The sequence below is a fragment of the Pelobates fuscus genome, chromosome 7 (assembly GCF_036172605.1).
Source record: "Pelobates fuscus isolate aPelFus1 chromosome 7, aPelFus1.pri, whole genome shotgun sequence".
Taxonomy (NCBI): domain Eukaryota; kingdom Metazoa; phylum Chordata; class Amphibia; order Anura; family Pelobatidae; genus Pelobates; species Pelobates fuscus.
The window spans coordinates 112566142-112579943 of record NC_086323.1 but is presented as its reverse complement, the minus strand read 5'-3'; the positions used below and the strand labels follow the sequence as shown (position 1 = coordinate 112579943).

At 40.9% G+C, this 13802-nt stretch overlaps 1 protein-coding gene across 1 annotated transcript in view; it reads left to right on the top strand.

The window, feature by feature from the left end:
- Positions 1 to 13802, top strand: part of TOM1 (target of myb1 membrane trafficking protein) — a 123285-nt gene that overhangs the window by 95806 nt on the left and 13677 nt on the right. The window contains exon 12 of the mRNA XM_063426415.1: positions 4153 to 4228. Coding sequence (XP_063282485.1) covers positions 4153 to 4228 — 76 coding nt within the window. The remainder of the gene's footprint in view (positions 1 to 4152; positions 4229 to 13802) is intronic.

Here is a 13802-nt window from a genome sequence, read left to right as displayed (position 1 = left end):
AAAAACATTTTTTGATCACTCACTCAGATGATATAGTCGGTTACGCAGCCTTCTTATGAAAAAAAAAACTCCTGTGCGTATTTTTGCTGTATGCTTATCCAAACCTATTAAATCATTTAACCCCTTAAGGACACATGACATGTGTGACATGTCATGATTCCCTTTTATTCCAGAAGTTCAGTCCTTAAGGGGTTAAAGAGCTTATTCAAAAATATTAACTTAAGGCCGAAGTAATTTAAACTAAATGCATTTAGTAATTAATATAATTTGGCCTTCATGTGTTTGATCTAGGAAAGAAAAGGTGCTTAGTCCCTTTAGACCTATGAACTAGGCTTGTAATGCGTCCCTTAGAAGAGAGAGATGAAGGGGTTAAATTACGGTGCAAGTGAATCTTGCATAATGGAAACATTAAAAGGAATAAATACATTTTCTTTGTTTACTTGCACCTTGTCCTGATGATATCTTCAGACGTTATCTGCCAGGAACCACATCATTGATATAATCATGTCAGTTCAAAATGGGAGTCTATAGCAGGTCAGTCAAGCACAGTGAGATACCATAGGGATAGGGGTATGAGCATTGTGTGAGAAGGTGCCAGTTGCCATCAGCTGCCATTTGTGACTGATGATGGGAAATGGCTAGATACAGTGGTGAAAGCTGCTGAAGCTTTAGTAGCAGAAATGCAGCATTTACTTTGAATCAGCACTTATGAGAGCCCACGCAGTGTAATGTATATCTCCTGATTGCATTGGAATTTGATTGAAATTCAGTTTTTCATAAAGGTTCTATCTTAATGTAGAACTCAAAAGTGACATTGCTGCTTGAATATCAAAAGAACACACAAAAAAGAATGGATACCTTTGAATATGTATTCTCCTTCGTGACCACCATCACCAAACATGTATTCCTGACCCAACAGTGTTAAAACCACAATTAAGGTGGATTAGGAATTCTAAATTGTGCTTTAATTGTGGCATTTTATTTGTTGGTCACTGCCAGATAAGTTGTAACTGGAACTTTTCATAGGGTCTATAATGAGTGGAAATATTTATTTCTTACCTCTTTCAGATTATGTTTTATATATCTTAAAAGTGCACAGTTGATGGGATTAAGGGAATTTGTCACTATATGTGTTGGGCATGTCCAAGAGTAATGCCATACTGGGAGGAGGTCGGATCTCTGGCATCTCGTATAACCCTTATCTCTTGATCCTTGGGTCTTCTTACTTTCAAAGCCCCTTGACAGACTTAACCCTCATGAGTGAAAACTCTTGAGCAGAATAATACGTGCGGCCTTGGCTCTAATCTGGCTGAGTGATGGGGTCCCCCACTTGAAATGGTGATGCATAAACTCAGGGACAATTTCATAATGGACAGATTGACTGCAGAGGTCTGCATTTCCCTTACTACATTCAATAAAACATAAGGGTAGTGGTGTTCCTTGAACGTATGGTTAGGTGCAGCGCCCCCTCACTGGCAACAACTTCTTTGCTAGATCTCTTCATATCTATACTCCCCTCTTTGCTCCCACCTTCCTCCTATCAAAATGAGTCGCCGCTCACACACACTATAACATGGGACAATGAAACGTTGACAGTCAAAATGTTTACCTTCGCAAGAGATACATTTAGCAAATCTGTTTCTTAGAGGTTTTAACAGGTGCATCATCTCTTCTTCAAGCAGTGAGCCTTAAGCGCATCCTGGTGAGTCATATTCGTCCCTAATGGGTAAATTCGATGGCTGCAGTACCCCGTTACATCTTGTGTGTTTTTCAATGTTTTATTTATGGCTCTCTCTGTATAAATCTCTTCTGGACTTTCTGTCCTTGTTAAGGTTTCCTGAAAATGCTGCTTGACCAAACGTAAAACAATTGTGACTTGTTATATTATTTGCAGCTATAAATAAGGAATGTTAGAAAACAAACACAAGCTCGCAGTTTCCCACACGACTTAGATATATTGAAGAAACACCCACTCTATGTAATTTTACTGCTGCTTGTAATAAGTCCAAAAGTCACTATTGGCCTGCAGCATTTTATGTATCCAATATATATCACTGCTGTATTGAGACCTTTATTATTCCCTGCTAAACAATAGTATTTGTCAGGAAAAAAACATCAGAACTGAAATGACTTCATTGCTAGAAAATATATCCCATGCCTTACTTATTTTTCTTGCAAAGTACAAGTGATCAGGTCACTAGAAGAGATGGGTGCTGAACAGAAGGAGACCCTTTCAAATCCTGCCAGATGAATGCCTCAGCCAGCATAATTTTGGCATCAGGTTTTGTGGTCAGTGCTTGTACCAGACCATGTGACAACTCCGGAGGAGAGGCCGGTGGTGACACTGTTGATTGTAGTTCTTTAGCTAATAAGCCACCATCCCTTGCTGTACTTATTACTTACTTTTTGGGTCTTGTAATTGGGACTACGACATTCAAACACAATATTTTGCCTCATGGGCTGGAAAATGGTTGAGAGAACATACTACTAGGAATCCAGTGCACTTTATGAATATCTATCCAAATCTTTCCATTTAAAAAATCTTTGACAGGAGAGGAATGCCGTCTATGTATGTAGTTTTCTCCTATATATTATAGGTAAAGATGCATAACTTAGAGCAATAAGTCAGCGAAGCAGTGTGATTCAGGAACAGAGACAGATAGTAAATCAAATGATAACAAAATCCAGAGCACTTGAGTGAGTCAACTGCATAAGGTGTAAGCTGAGCCCCTATATAATCTGATCCATGCTGAGTGTAGGGAGTGGGGTGGGAGCAACCTTAGAATCTCTACCTCAATCTTGGGTGTTTGTGATGACAGCTTACTGCCTTCTGCGTTCCTGTTCTATTTCTGCCTCCTTGCTTGCACACGGATCTCCTCCTTTGGGTCTTTGGCCCACTCCCAGTGTGTGCTCATTTTCAAGACAGCTCGGAGCTCTCAGGATCTGTGTTTTTTTTGTACTTTTACATTTTCTTCTCTCTGTTCCAACTTTTTATTCCTTCTTCAGATTCACTCATTTTTCTGTCTTGGTTTTATTTTTCCTGTGCCAGGAGTATGAGTAAGATTTGTGGCTGGTGTAAACACCTACGGGCGTTTGTGCCTTTTTTTCTGATCAGTGGCATGATAGTAGCTATTTATTTTATCCTGGAGGCCATTGTGTACAGTGGCCCCCTTGCTGACGAGCATTTTTATGATCGCGTTGATCGTCCACACAGAACCAAAGTGTCCCATCCACGCCCGGGGCTAATACCTATCAGTCCCACCTCTGAGTTTCTCACTTATTCTGCACGGTATTACCTCTTTGGTACCCTGGTATGGGGTAAGAATGTGTATGGGATACAGTTATTATTTTTCTCAGAGAGAGCTTCTTGAAGGTGCAGATTTGTACACGGACAATTTTGCCCCCAAGAAAATCTCTTCTAAGGCTGCCAAGTTGAGCATGTATTAATCATTTTTTATATTTCAAGTTAAGTCTAACATCAGTGGTGTATTTTTATTTTTTTATTTTATTTTAATATGCATGCAACTTTGGCTTTGAATTCCCAATTATCAGATCAGAGTAAGTTAGTTGATTGCTGGATACATTAAGTCACTGTGTCTCTTATTTATTTATTTCCACTTCACGTCGCACCTGCATGTTTTTTTTTTTAGACTCTGTTTCTGTAACACTCCTTTCTCGTTGTTGAATTGTACTACTTATTTCCTTTGGCGGTCTCCTGTGCTCATGTCATACACAATGAAAAATTATGTTAGAAAGATATTAAGTACTAGTACTGTCTTAGTTTAACTTGTAACATCACATAAACAAACAAAATCACGTAGCATATATTTCTGGTGTGTGAATATACCGTAAGTTAAACATCTCTGCATAGAAGAACCATGGCTAGGTTCCTTCTGATTTTCTGCAGATTAGTAGAATTGTCCTAATGGCTATCACAATTGTTGTTTGAGAATTTGTGCTCAAACTCTCTTTACAACCAATGATCTAGGTGGATATAAGGACCTGAAGCACTCTTACAAACTCTTAATTTTTCCTGTTGTAGTGTGAAATATAAAATAAAAATGCTGCACAGATTAGAAATGCCTATATTATCAAATGTAATGCCTTGCTTTAAAAAAATGTAAAATTATTATTATAATTATTTTTTCACAGTGTGAAATATGAAGACCCGCAAGCCAGAGATGGACTGGCTGGGGCTCTAGATACCCGACAGCAGAACACTGGCGCGGTAAGTGGTTTCCTATACCTTACGTTTAGGTTATATATATCCCATTGTACAGCGCTACGGAATCTGATGGCGCTATATAAATCATAAAATAATAATAATAATATACTTATCTATCATGTTCCTTTGTATTAATCACCCTATTGTGAAATCATGGTTTCAAATCTGTTTGTAAGAGCTTCTGCTTTGTGGCATGTAGCATATATTTTGTGTATGTGCCTCTTGTCTCACAGGTTGTCTCTTGGTGCGCACACTGTCTGTGCGTGTCTCTCGCTGCGCAAACTGTCTGTGCGTGTCTTTCAGTCTGCAAACTCTGCACGTGTATCAGCCACCTGTGTCTTTCAACATCCCAAATCTCTTGGTTCACTTATCTTTTAGCACTACCAATTAAATCTAACGTAAAAACGGATACATTGCAAGTTATCCAAGGGTATATGTACATTTTTGTAGACTGCTGCAATTTCACATTGTATGTTACTCAATGGATCACTGAGTTTTCTCAAGTAAAACTGATCTGCAAATTAACTATTGTGGTTTCAGATGTGGAAATAAGAAATACTATAGTGTATTTTCTGTTTAGCTCTAAAGCTTAATAACCTGATATTGATTCCTAATTTGGTGCATGCTTATGTCTCTCTCCTTCTCCAAATCAGGGTGGCTTACATAGAACCCACATTGGCAGTGAGCAGGTATAGGCATAATAAAGTATTCTCAGACACTCTAGGTTCAAATAACAAAGTCCATCAATATAGCATTCGAAACTGTCCACCACTGTCAGTGTGTGTGTGTGTGTGTGTGTATATATATATATATATATATATATATATATATATATATATATATATATATATATATATATATATATATATATATATATATATATATATATATATATATATATATATATATATATATATAGTTCACCAAAAACAGCTGCTCACCGGTCTTTAAAAGTTCCAATATTTTATTAAGTATAAGTTAAAAGAGACCAACGTTTCAGTCCCCGCTCGGGACTTTCCTCAGGGTAACAAAACAACATGTTACCCTGAGGAAAGTCCCGAGCGGGGACTGAAACGTTGGTCTCTTTTAACTTATACTTAATAAAATATTGGAACTTTTAAAGACCGGTGAGCAGCTGTTTTTTGGTGAACTGTACTTTTGGAGTCCAGGCTATGGCACCCGGCACATTGGAAATCTATTAAGCGTGAGTGCGGGGGATATTGGATTTTATATATGTGTGTGTGTATATATATATATATACCAAAGGAATATGAAAGCGAGGGCTGCACTCACGGTCTTTGCAATGAAAAAGTTCTTTATTCCATTAAGTGAGAGATCAATGTTTCGGTCCACGCAGGGACCTTCCTCAGGATCAAGTGACATGTCCTGCGTGGACCGAAACGTTGATCTTTCACTTAATGGAATAAATAATTTTTTCATTGCAAAGACCGTGAGTGCAGCCCTGGCTTTCATATTCCTTTGATGTTTATCTACATCCCCATAAGGACTGGTACCCTGCAAGTACATTAAATGCATTAATGCATAAGAATTTTGAGCATGAGTGCAAGGATTTAAATATTTTATTTATATATATATATATATATATATATATATATATATATATATAAACAAAGTGAAAATACCGGCACTCAAGGTTTTCCAGAGGATAATTTATTGCGGAAGAAAAATTCGACGTTTCAGCTCCACTGGGGAGCTTTTATCAGGACACCAGAGCACCAGGTACTATTTTTCTTTTTTAGTTGGAGTGCAGGGGTATTTTGTATTTATATATATATATATATATATATATATATATATAACACCAAAAAATTAAAAAAATATATTATATTTGTAGTCGGGGCAATATAGCCGAACAGAGAAATCTTAGCATATTATAAACATAAACCATAAGTTAGCACCAGTCGGTTGTGGTGTGCCAGAACCGACAAAGCAGTAGGCCTGTAATAAAAGTGGGCCCACCTTAAATGGTGTTTGTGAATAGAGGGAGTGGTGGGAGGGTTGACTCGCCAGACCAGCTACGGTAAGGTGGGAGTGTATTGGCAGCCCTTTTTTTTTTTTTTTTTTTTTTAATTCTTTATTTTTTCTGTGCATGAAAATAACAAGCATTTGTATTGTGCCACAACAGCACACATATTTTATCCATCAAGTTTTGCAAGTTGGCACTAAAGATCTGCACATTTTTCTTTTTGTTGTCGTTTGGCACAAGCTATAAACATTTTTTTACATATGCAAATGAGTATCAATGGTATACGAGTATATTTTAAATGCGTTACATAAAGAGAACATAACAAAATAATTTAATAACTACAAGCTTGAGCATGTGGGTGGTTAGCTAGTTTGACTTAGTAGGGTGAGGTTGTACATTCCCCCAAGGTACTCAAGATGCTAACATTATTTAGTCTTAATCTTACTTAGAGGTCTTATGATATGACTGTGCTAGTTTAATTAAAACGTGCAACATATCTGTCGTTGTCTGTTAAAGCGTATGCTTATTGAGTGCTGCAGAAACAGAAGAAATAAAAGGAAAAGTGAATACAATCATAGGTATAACATGCGAGTATGGTATATCTGGCTGGACCCCTGGCTACATTAGGTTGATATAGTTCTGCTCAGGACATTCAGCCCATGCCCCCTAAAGTCCAGACCTGATGAGGTGGCTTGGTGCTGGACTCTTACAGTTTATGGGCTCGCGGAAATCAGCTGTCTGGGAGCATATGGAGCATTATTAACAAATCGAACAATAAAAACTTAAAGTATTACAGTTGAATAAATTGCAGTTGCCTTAAAGGCGGCCGCCAGATCAAAAAAGGGCAATCTAGTATCCTCTCAGGTTAGGGTGGCGAGAAGTGCCTTGGCTTAATGCTTCACCATGCCTGTTAAAGGAAAAATAAAGGTAGCTAACGGCCTGAAAGCAACCACAAAGTAATCTGCGCCTGTAGGCAGTGGGTATTGGGTAACAGTCCTCACTTGGGTGTCTGTGTGGATTTAGATCTTTCGCTCATCAATCTACCCGGAGTGCTTTGGTAAAGTTACGCCTGTACCCATTAAACCTAAGTGACATAATAAATTTCAGTAGTGAATATTCTATGTGGTTGAAGACCTTAGGAACATGAAAAAGACAAGTTATTGATGGTAGTAGATCTTGATCAGCATGCTAGACTAGACAATCGGTAAGCATATATCAGCATTATTTGTTTTATGACACAAGTTATGCAGGTATTTAGAATCTATATTAACGATTATGTGAAAGCTAAGATAGGGAGCAATATGGGGCATGGGGCGGACGTCTTATCTGAGGTGGTAAATGTCCCGGTCAGCCAACTCCTGCCTGCGGTATTTTACAGTCCCGTTTAGATGTCCTTGCCGCTTTTCCTCTGCTTGGGTACAGGTCTGATAGGTGAGGTTGATCCATAGGTAAGTCCTGTGCTTCGTGTCTGCTGGACTTGCCTTTGCTGCCAGAGGGCCCGGTGCCTCCGCTTCGGGGTTCTGCTCCGGTAGTGTCCCCCATGTGGTGCAGTCGCGTGGTCGCTTGCAGTGTTGCCTCTTATAGGGAGGTGCGTGTCGTGTTGCGCTTATCGCCAGTGGTTCGGTCAGGCTGGGTATGTGAGGTCGTCGCTTGGTTCGGCGCCCCAGTGTTCCTTGTGTGCTGTTGAGTTCGTGTGTACGGGGGGTTTGGTGCCCCATCCCGCCTCAAGGCCCGGCGGTATCTGTTGTGGCGGACGGCCATCTTGGAGGCTCGGGGCATCTGTATATAGTAGCTGCGCCTCGCTGCAGGACGTATCCATGAGGCCACCTTTAATTCAGCTTGGCGGTAAGTCACTCCCCGGCTGTGTAAAGCCTCCCTGAGGCCTGTGCAGAGCCAATCAAAGGTTTCTAGTGAGGACCTGTTTGTCTTGAGACTGGTGCTCCGCATTTCAGGCACAGGCTGGGTGGCCATTGTGGACAGGCTGTGTGGGTTTGTTGCCCCGCTTTGCTTCACCTCCATCTTGCTCCGGCAGCCCTTCAAGCCCCTCCCACAACTACAGGCCAAGCCTTCAAATTTGTAGTCGGGGCAATATAGCCGAACAGAGAAATCTTAGCATATTATAAACATAAACCATAAGTTAGCACCAGTCGGTTGTGGTGTGCCGGAACCGACAAAGCAGTAGGCCTGTAATAAAAGTGGGCAAAAAGAAATTACCAGGAAACGTAAATCGTTAACAACTTCATTTATTGAGATAAGTCTCAAAACGCTTGTCTTAATTCTTTAACGGGATTAGGTATGTAAAGCATGTAGGCGGAGGATTTCCCTTGTCCCATAGCCTTAATGATATGAGCGGGTATGTGATTAGCGGAAGCCGAAGATGCTGCCCCTATACGGAAAGAGTGACCTGAAAATTGATTTGGGTTTAGGCCGAGCCTGGTTAACAGTAATCGTATGTATAACATGAATTTAGCTGTGGTCAGAGTGTGTCCGTGTAGTTCAAACAAAGGCTGTTGTGGTTGTTTTTGGACTGAAAGGGAATACATATCCAAAACTTTAACTGGACACCATTTGTTGTGAGTAGGGTATAGCGGAATTTGAATAGTATGTCCTTCTGTGCTGGTTTTAGATTGTCTTAAGGAGAGAATGTAATAGTCAGTATGTCTTTGTAAATCATTATTTCTTAGGTAGTCGTGGGCGGTTATGGTCATTGTTGTAAATTCACTGGGACGTAGGAACCCGTAAAAAGCGAGATATATGTTTTTATTATATTATTGGTCATAGGTTCAAAAGGAGATGAATCTAATAAGTTGGATAGAGAGTGGAATATGTTGTTGTCTATGGGTAGTCGTTGTGTGGGGACATGTGTATCTAATTTTTTAATGCCTTTAAGTAATGTTTTGATTTGATATGATGTCAAGAAACCTGTAGTGTTAGGTTGTTGGATAAGCATATGGTGCTGAATTCCGGTAAGGTACAGTTTAATGGTATTAAAGGATAGTTTGAGGTTAATGTGGCAAAAAGAGGTAAAACCTAATATCGTTTCTAGCGCAAACATGTTGTGGATGTGGAACTCGGTGATAAATTTTGTGAATACGTGAAAAGCCCTATCATAAGTGTTCCTGGTGTTTATTGAGAGTGCCAAATGAGAAATGTGACGTGCGTGATTTAACAAAGTCTTTAATCCATGATCATGTCTTGGAATAGAGGGGCTGGTGTCGCTTGTCTGGAAGCGTTGGGTAGTGTTGAGAAGAAAGCCTGGAAACGAAACAGAGACAAATGATCAGCCGAGGTGTTTGTGTGCCCAGGGATGTGTATACATGTTATGAAGAATTGACTAGTGGCCGCTACCCATGCGAGTCGTCTTAGTAGTCTCATGATGACCATTGATGCCGATCGGCCTTTATTGACAATATGGCATGTGGCCATATTATCTGAGAAGCACCTGACCGTGTGGCCCGACCAATATGGTCCCCAAGAAATGGCTGCCGCCACGATGGGGTACAACTCGAATAAGGGCGAGGTATCAGAGAATTTGGATAGTGTCTTGACTTCAGTCGGCCAAGGGTCCCAAAGCCATTGATCACCCCAGATGGCCGCAAAGCCTGTGTTAGCTGCTGCATCTGTCCAAAGTGTAGGTGAAGTGTCGGAAGGGGGTGGTATAAACATAGTCCGCCCGTTCCAAGAGGTGAGAAAATGCCCCCACATGCGTAGGTCTGAGGTTGCGTGTACATCTAATGCGATACGTGAGGTGTCTGAGGTGAATAGTGGAAACAAAGATAGCAGGTGGGATATAAAGGATCTACCTTGGGGTATGATCCTCATGGCAAAATTGAGCGACTCTAGCAGTGATTGAAGTTCCTTGCGATTGCAATAACCTTGTAGCAGGTAATGTTCAATACTTGTCAGGGTACGCTCAATCTTGTCCTGTGTTTCAAACTACTGGGTGGGAGTGTGTTATTCTCAATTGTGAGGAAATCATCCAGATAGTGAATAACCGAAGGACATTTACACACATTAAGTAACAACCAACATAAAGCTTCTGCAAAGGTGTCAAAAATACGTGGGCTACTCTTGGAACCAAAAGTTAGATGGGTGAAGAAATAATACATCCCCTGCCATTTAATGCCATGTAGATTCCATAGGGAAGGATGCATGGGTAGTAATTTAAAAGCGTTTACCACGTCGGTCTTACTTAGCCATGCCCCTTTTCCAGCTTGAAGAATGGCCCCTATGGCATTATCGATAGTGGCGTAGTGAAGTGATAATTCTTCTGAGGGTATTAGAGAGTTAAGGCTGGGGAAAGTGGAGGAATGTGGTGCTGATAAATCAATTATCAGTCTGGCTTTGAGTGAGGTCTAACACGGATTTTAGATTGCTGCATTCTAGTGTGCCGGAGGGCAGATGGACCAACCCTGTGTGAAACCCTTCAGTCATGCCCGTAATGATATAGTCAATGAAGTGATGTGATGGATGTAGTTGTAATAGCGAGGTTAATAATGTGATGTTCACACACGTGTGATACGGTTTGGGGAATGCTTTATTCGGGCACATAGTCTTGGCATGGGCCCTGAAACAGTAGGAACATACATGCATCAGTCTACAAGAACTGAAACCACAATTCCCCGCATTAAAGTTATTACAAACCTGAGATTTACCAAGAAATACAATGTCCCTACCCAGTTTGTCTTTTAACCCTCTAGTAGATTTAGGAAAGTTAGAGGTAGATAGGTTTTGTTCTATTTCTGCCGTGTTTGGGCAGAAATTAGTATGATGTGCTGTTGATGCACAAACTGCACAAGCTGGAGGCCTGAGGCCTGCAAAATGTCCGCAGAATAACTCAGTATCCAATTTACTCCAATTAATACTCAAATTGAACTGAGCCAGAGCTGCAGCCACCTTTGCAGAAAAGGAACGGTGGTAATCATAAAAAGCAGTACCACCGTATTTGTGCCCCAGGTCCACCATCTTGTACATGTATGCATCTAGCTCTGCTCTTTTCCCTGGGTATACCGAGCAGTAAACATCCCTATAGATCCCAAAACCTAGAACAAATTCAGGGATGTTTAATTTTTTTGTTCAGCCTCGGGTCTCCTGCTCTTAGCACAACTGATATATCCCCATATGCAAATGTCCTATTCTCTAGGACATCCTGGGAGGATATGAGCAATGAAGCTAGGTTTACATCCTTGCCTTCCAGAATGTCCTTTTTGAGATGAGCTGGGACCATGTGCGAAGGGTTAATGGCTTCAATAATTGCAATGGATTCCAATGAATTACCGGACATAACATCAGCAAGAGTTTGACTGGCGACAATTGGATTTGTAGTGGACTGTTTAGCACCACTTGCTTCCAATTTATCCAGTCTATCACTAATTGTGCTGATGGATGACATAAGAGAGGTCATCATGGTGTGAAATGCTGGCAATTGTGTGCCACTTGGGCCTTCCCCTGCATCAGAGTTGTCAGTAGCAGTGTTTAAGAGTCTGAACAACTCTGCCTTCCTAGCAGTAGCAGGGAAAGGGATGCAGCTTCTTCTAAGTTCTGCAGTGAGACGTGGGATGGTCCATGATCTGAGTGAAGAAGGACTATTAACTTCTGTTCCAGGAACAGGGGTATCAGGCCTAGCGGGTGTGCAGGGTAGCGAGAGTTCCTCAGGGATATCAGGAGTATTAGACATAACTGAAAAATATAAGGTATCTTTAATCAATCACTCTGAAATGAATGGGTAGGTACTGGTAAGGCTAGCTAAATACCAAGCGTCGAAACAATTATACTTTGTGATAGTGACCGATGAGTCCCTACTAATTGCCAAGTGGCTTGAGAGGCTCTACCTATGCGTGGGCCCGAGGGGAGAGTATGAGGCCACCGAACGTTGTGGCGGGGTGTTGGCCTCTCGGTGATAGTTTAACCCCTTAAGGACCAAACTTCTGGAATAAAAGGGAATCATGACATGTCACACATGTCATGTGTCCTTAAGGGGTTAAAGCATAAGATAGAATGTGAGTGATAGGTGAGGCCCTCTCTATGCAACTTTGCGAGGCGGCTAGCTATGATTTGGCCCGAGGGACGTATTCCTCCGAGTATGAGGATGGGGTTGTTGGCCTCGTGGGACCACTAGCCTATGGATTAAGAACAGAAAATTCAATACCTAATTTAACAATAGGATCAGTACCCCTCAGAACATGGAAAGTAATGAGTTTTGGCGTAGTACCTGATATGTGAGTCAGGCCGAGTTGTCACAGTAAAGGTAAACCAGCGACTGAAAATGTATCGTGATTTTTACCTGTGAACATGAGATTGATATATAAACATCTGACTGTAATGTAGTAGTTTTGGCCAGATCGTGGGCCCTAAAATCAGCAACCTACCTGACACTCTGCAGAGGGTAGGTTAAATGAAAAAGAAGATGATGGCTTCGTGCTTGTAAAAGCTGCCGTCCGCGTATAATAACCTAAAAGAGTAAATTTATACATTTACCTATTTTTAATGTGTATAGTTGGACTTTAAAATTGAACCTAATAAATACCAACCAACCTATAAGGTAAATACAATAAACACAGGTGTCTGAAATCACAATTCTTCGTACAGACCCCTCGAATGAATCTGTGGGAAATGTCTGGAAAATCAGGACACATCACCCGTGTTTAAACATTATATTAGTGTAATTTATAAGTGACTGTAATAATGTGTGTAACCAGTAGGGGCAAAATCCCTTGGAGTACCGTTTTAAATTCGTGCTTCTTCGTGAGCTGTATGTAATCCCTGAAAGAAACTAGATAGAGTATCCGAATGTATACATCCTAAGTGTAATTCGTAAACCGAAATGGCAATACCATATCTATGTAACCGAAAGTTAGCGTTCGTTAGTTTAAGACATGTGAATCATGCGAGTAAAGTACAAGATTTTAAGCCGAACGGTATATATGTGCGAAAACGAAAAGAACCGAACGTTGGTTTATACGAACGGGGCTCCGCCGTGTAAAGCTAGGAAGTTTGCAGCGGTTGCTTTACGGCAGGGCTGACTTACGGTTTTTGCCGCGGTATCGTAGCGAAAACGGGCTGTGCAGATGCCAGAGGAGACCCGGGGAAGTGCCGGACCAGGAGGCCTCGAGGAAACGGGTAAGGAAATCCAAGATGGCAGTCTGAACGGGAAGTAAAACGTTTCAGGCTCGCCAGACCAGCTACAGTAAGGTGGGAGTGGATTGGCAGCCCTTTTAAAGGGGAACCAAGCCCCTCCCACAACTACAGGCCAAGCCTTCAAATATATTGTGTTGGATATGGCTACAATTCAGAAACCGGTTTAAATTGAATCTTGCTGCATTCGCTTGATTGATTGAAGTGCTGGCAAGTACTTTAACCTCAGTTGAACTAATGATTTCTGTTTCCTATGTCTTTCATCCTCTTCTTTTGTCCTTATCTCTCATTTATGTTTGCACAAAAGTGAGTTAACAGCCATGCAGTAAACAACAAATGTAGAAATTGTGAAAGGTCAGTACAGATCACGAACTGCAAGACACTATATAAATTGTTTACAGCCGACGTTCAAGGCACAGACATAAATCATCCCCCTCCCCAAAAAAACAAAAAACA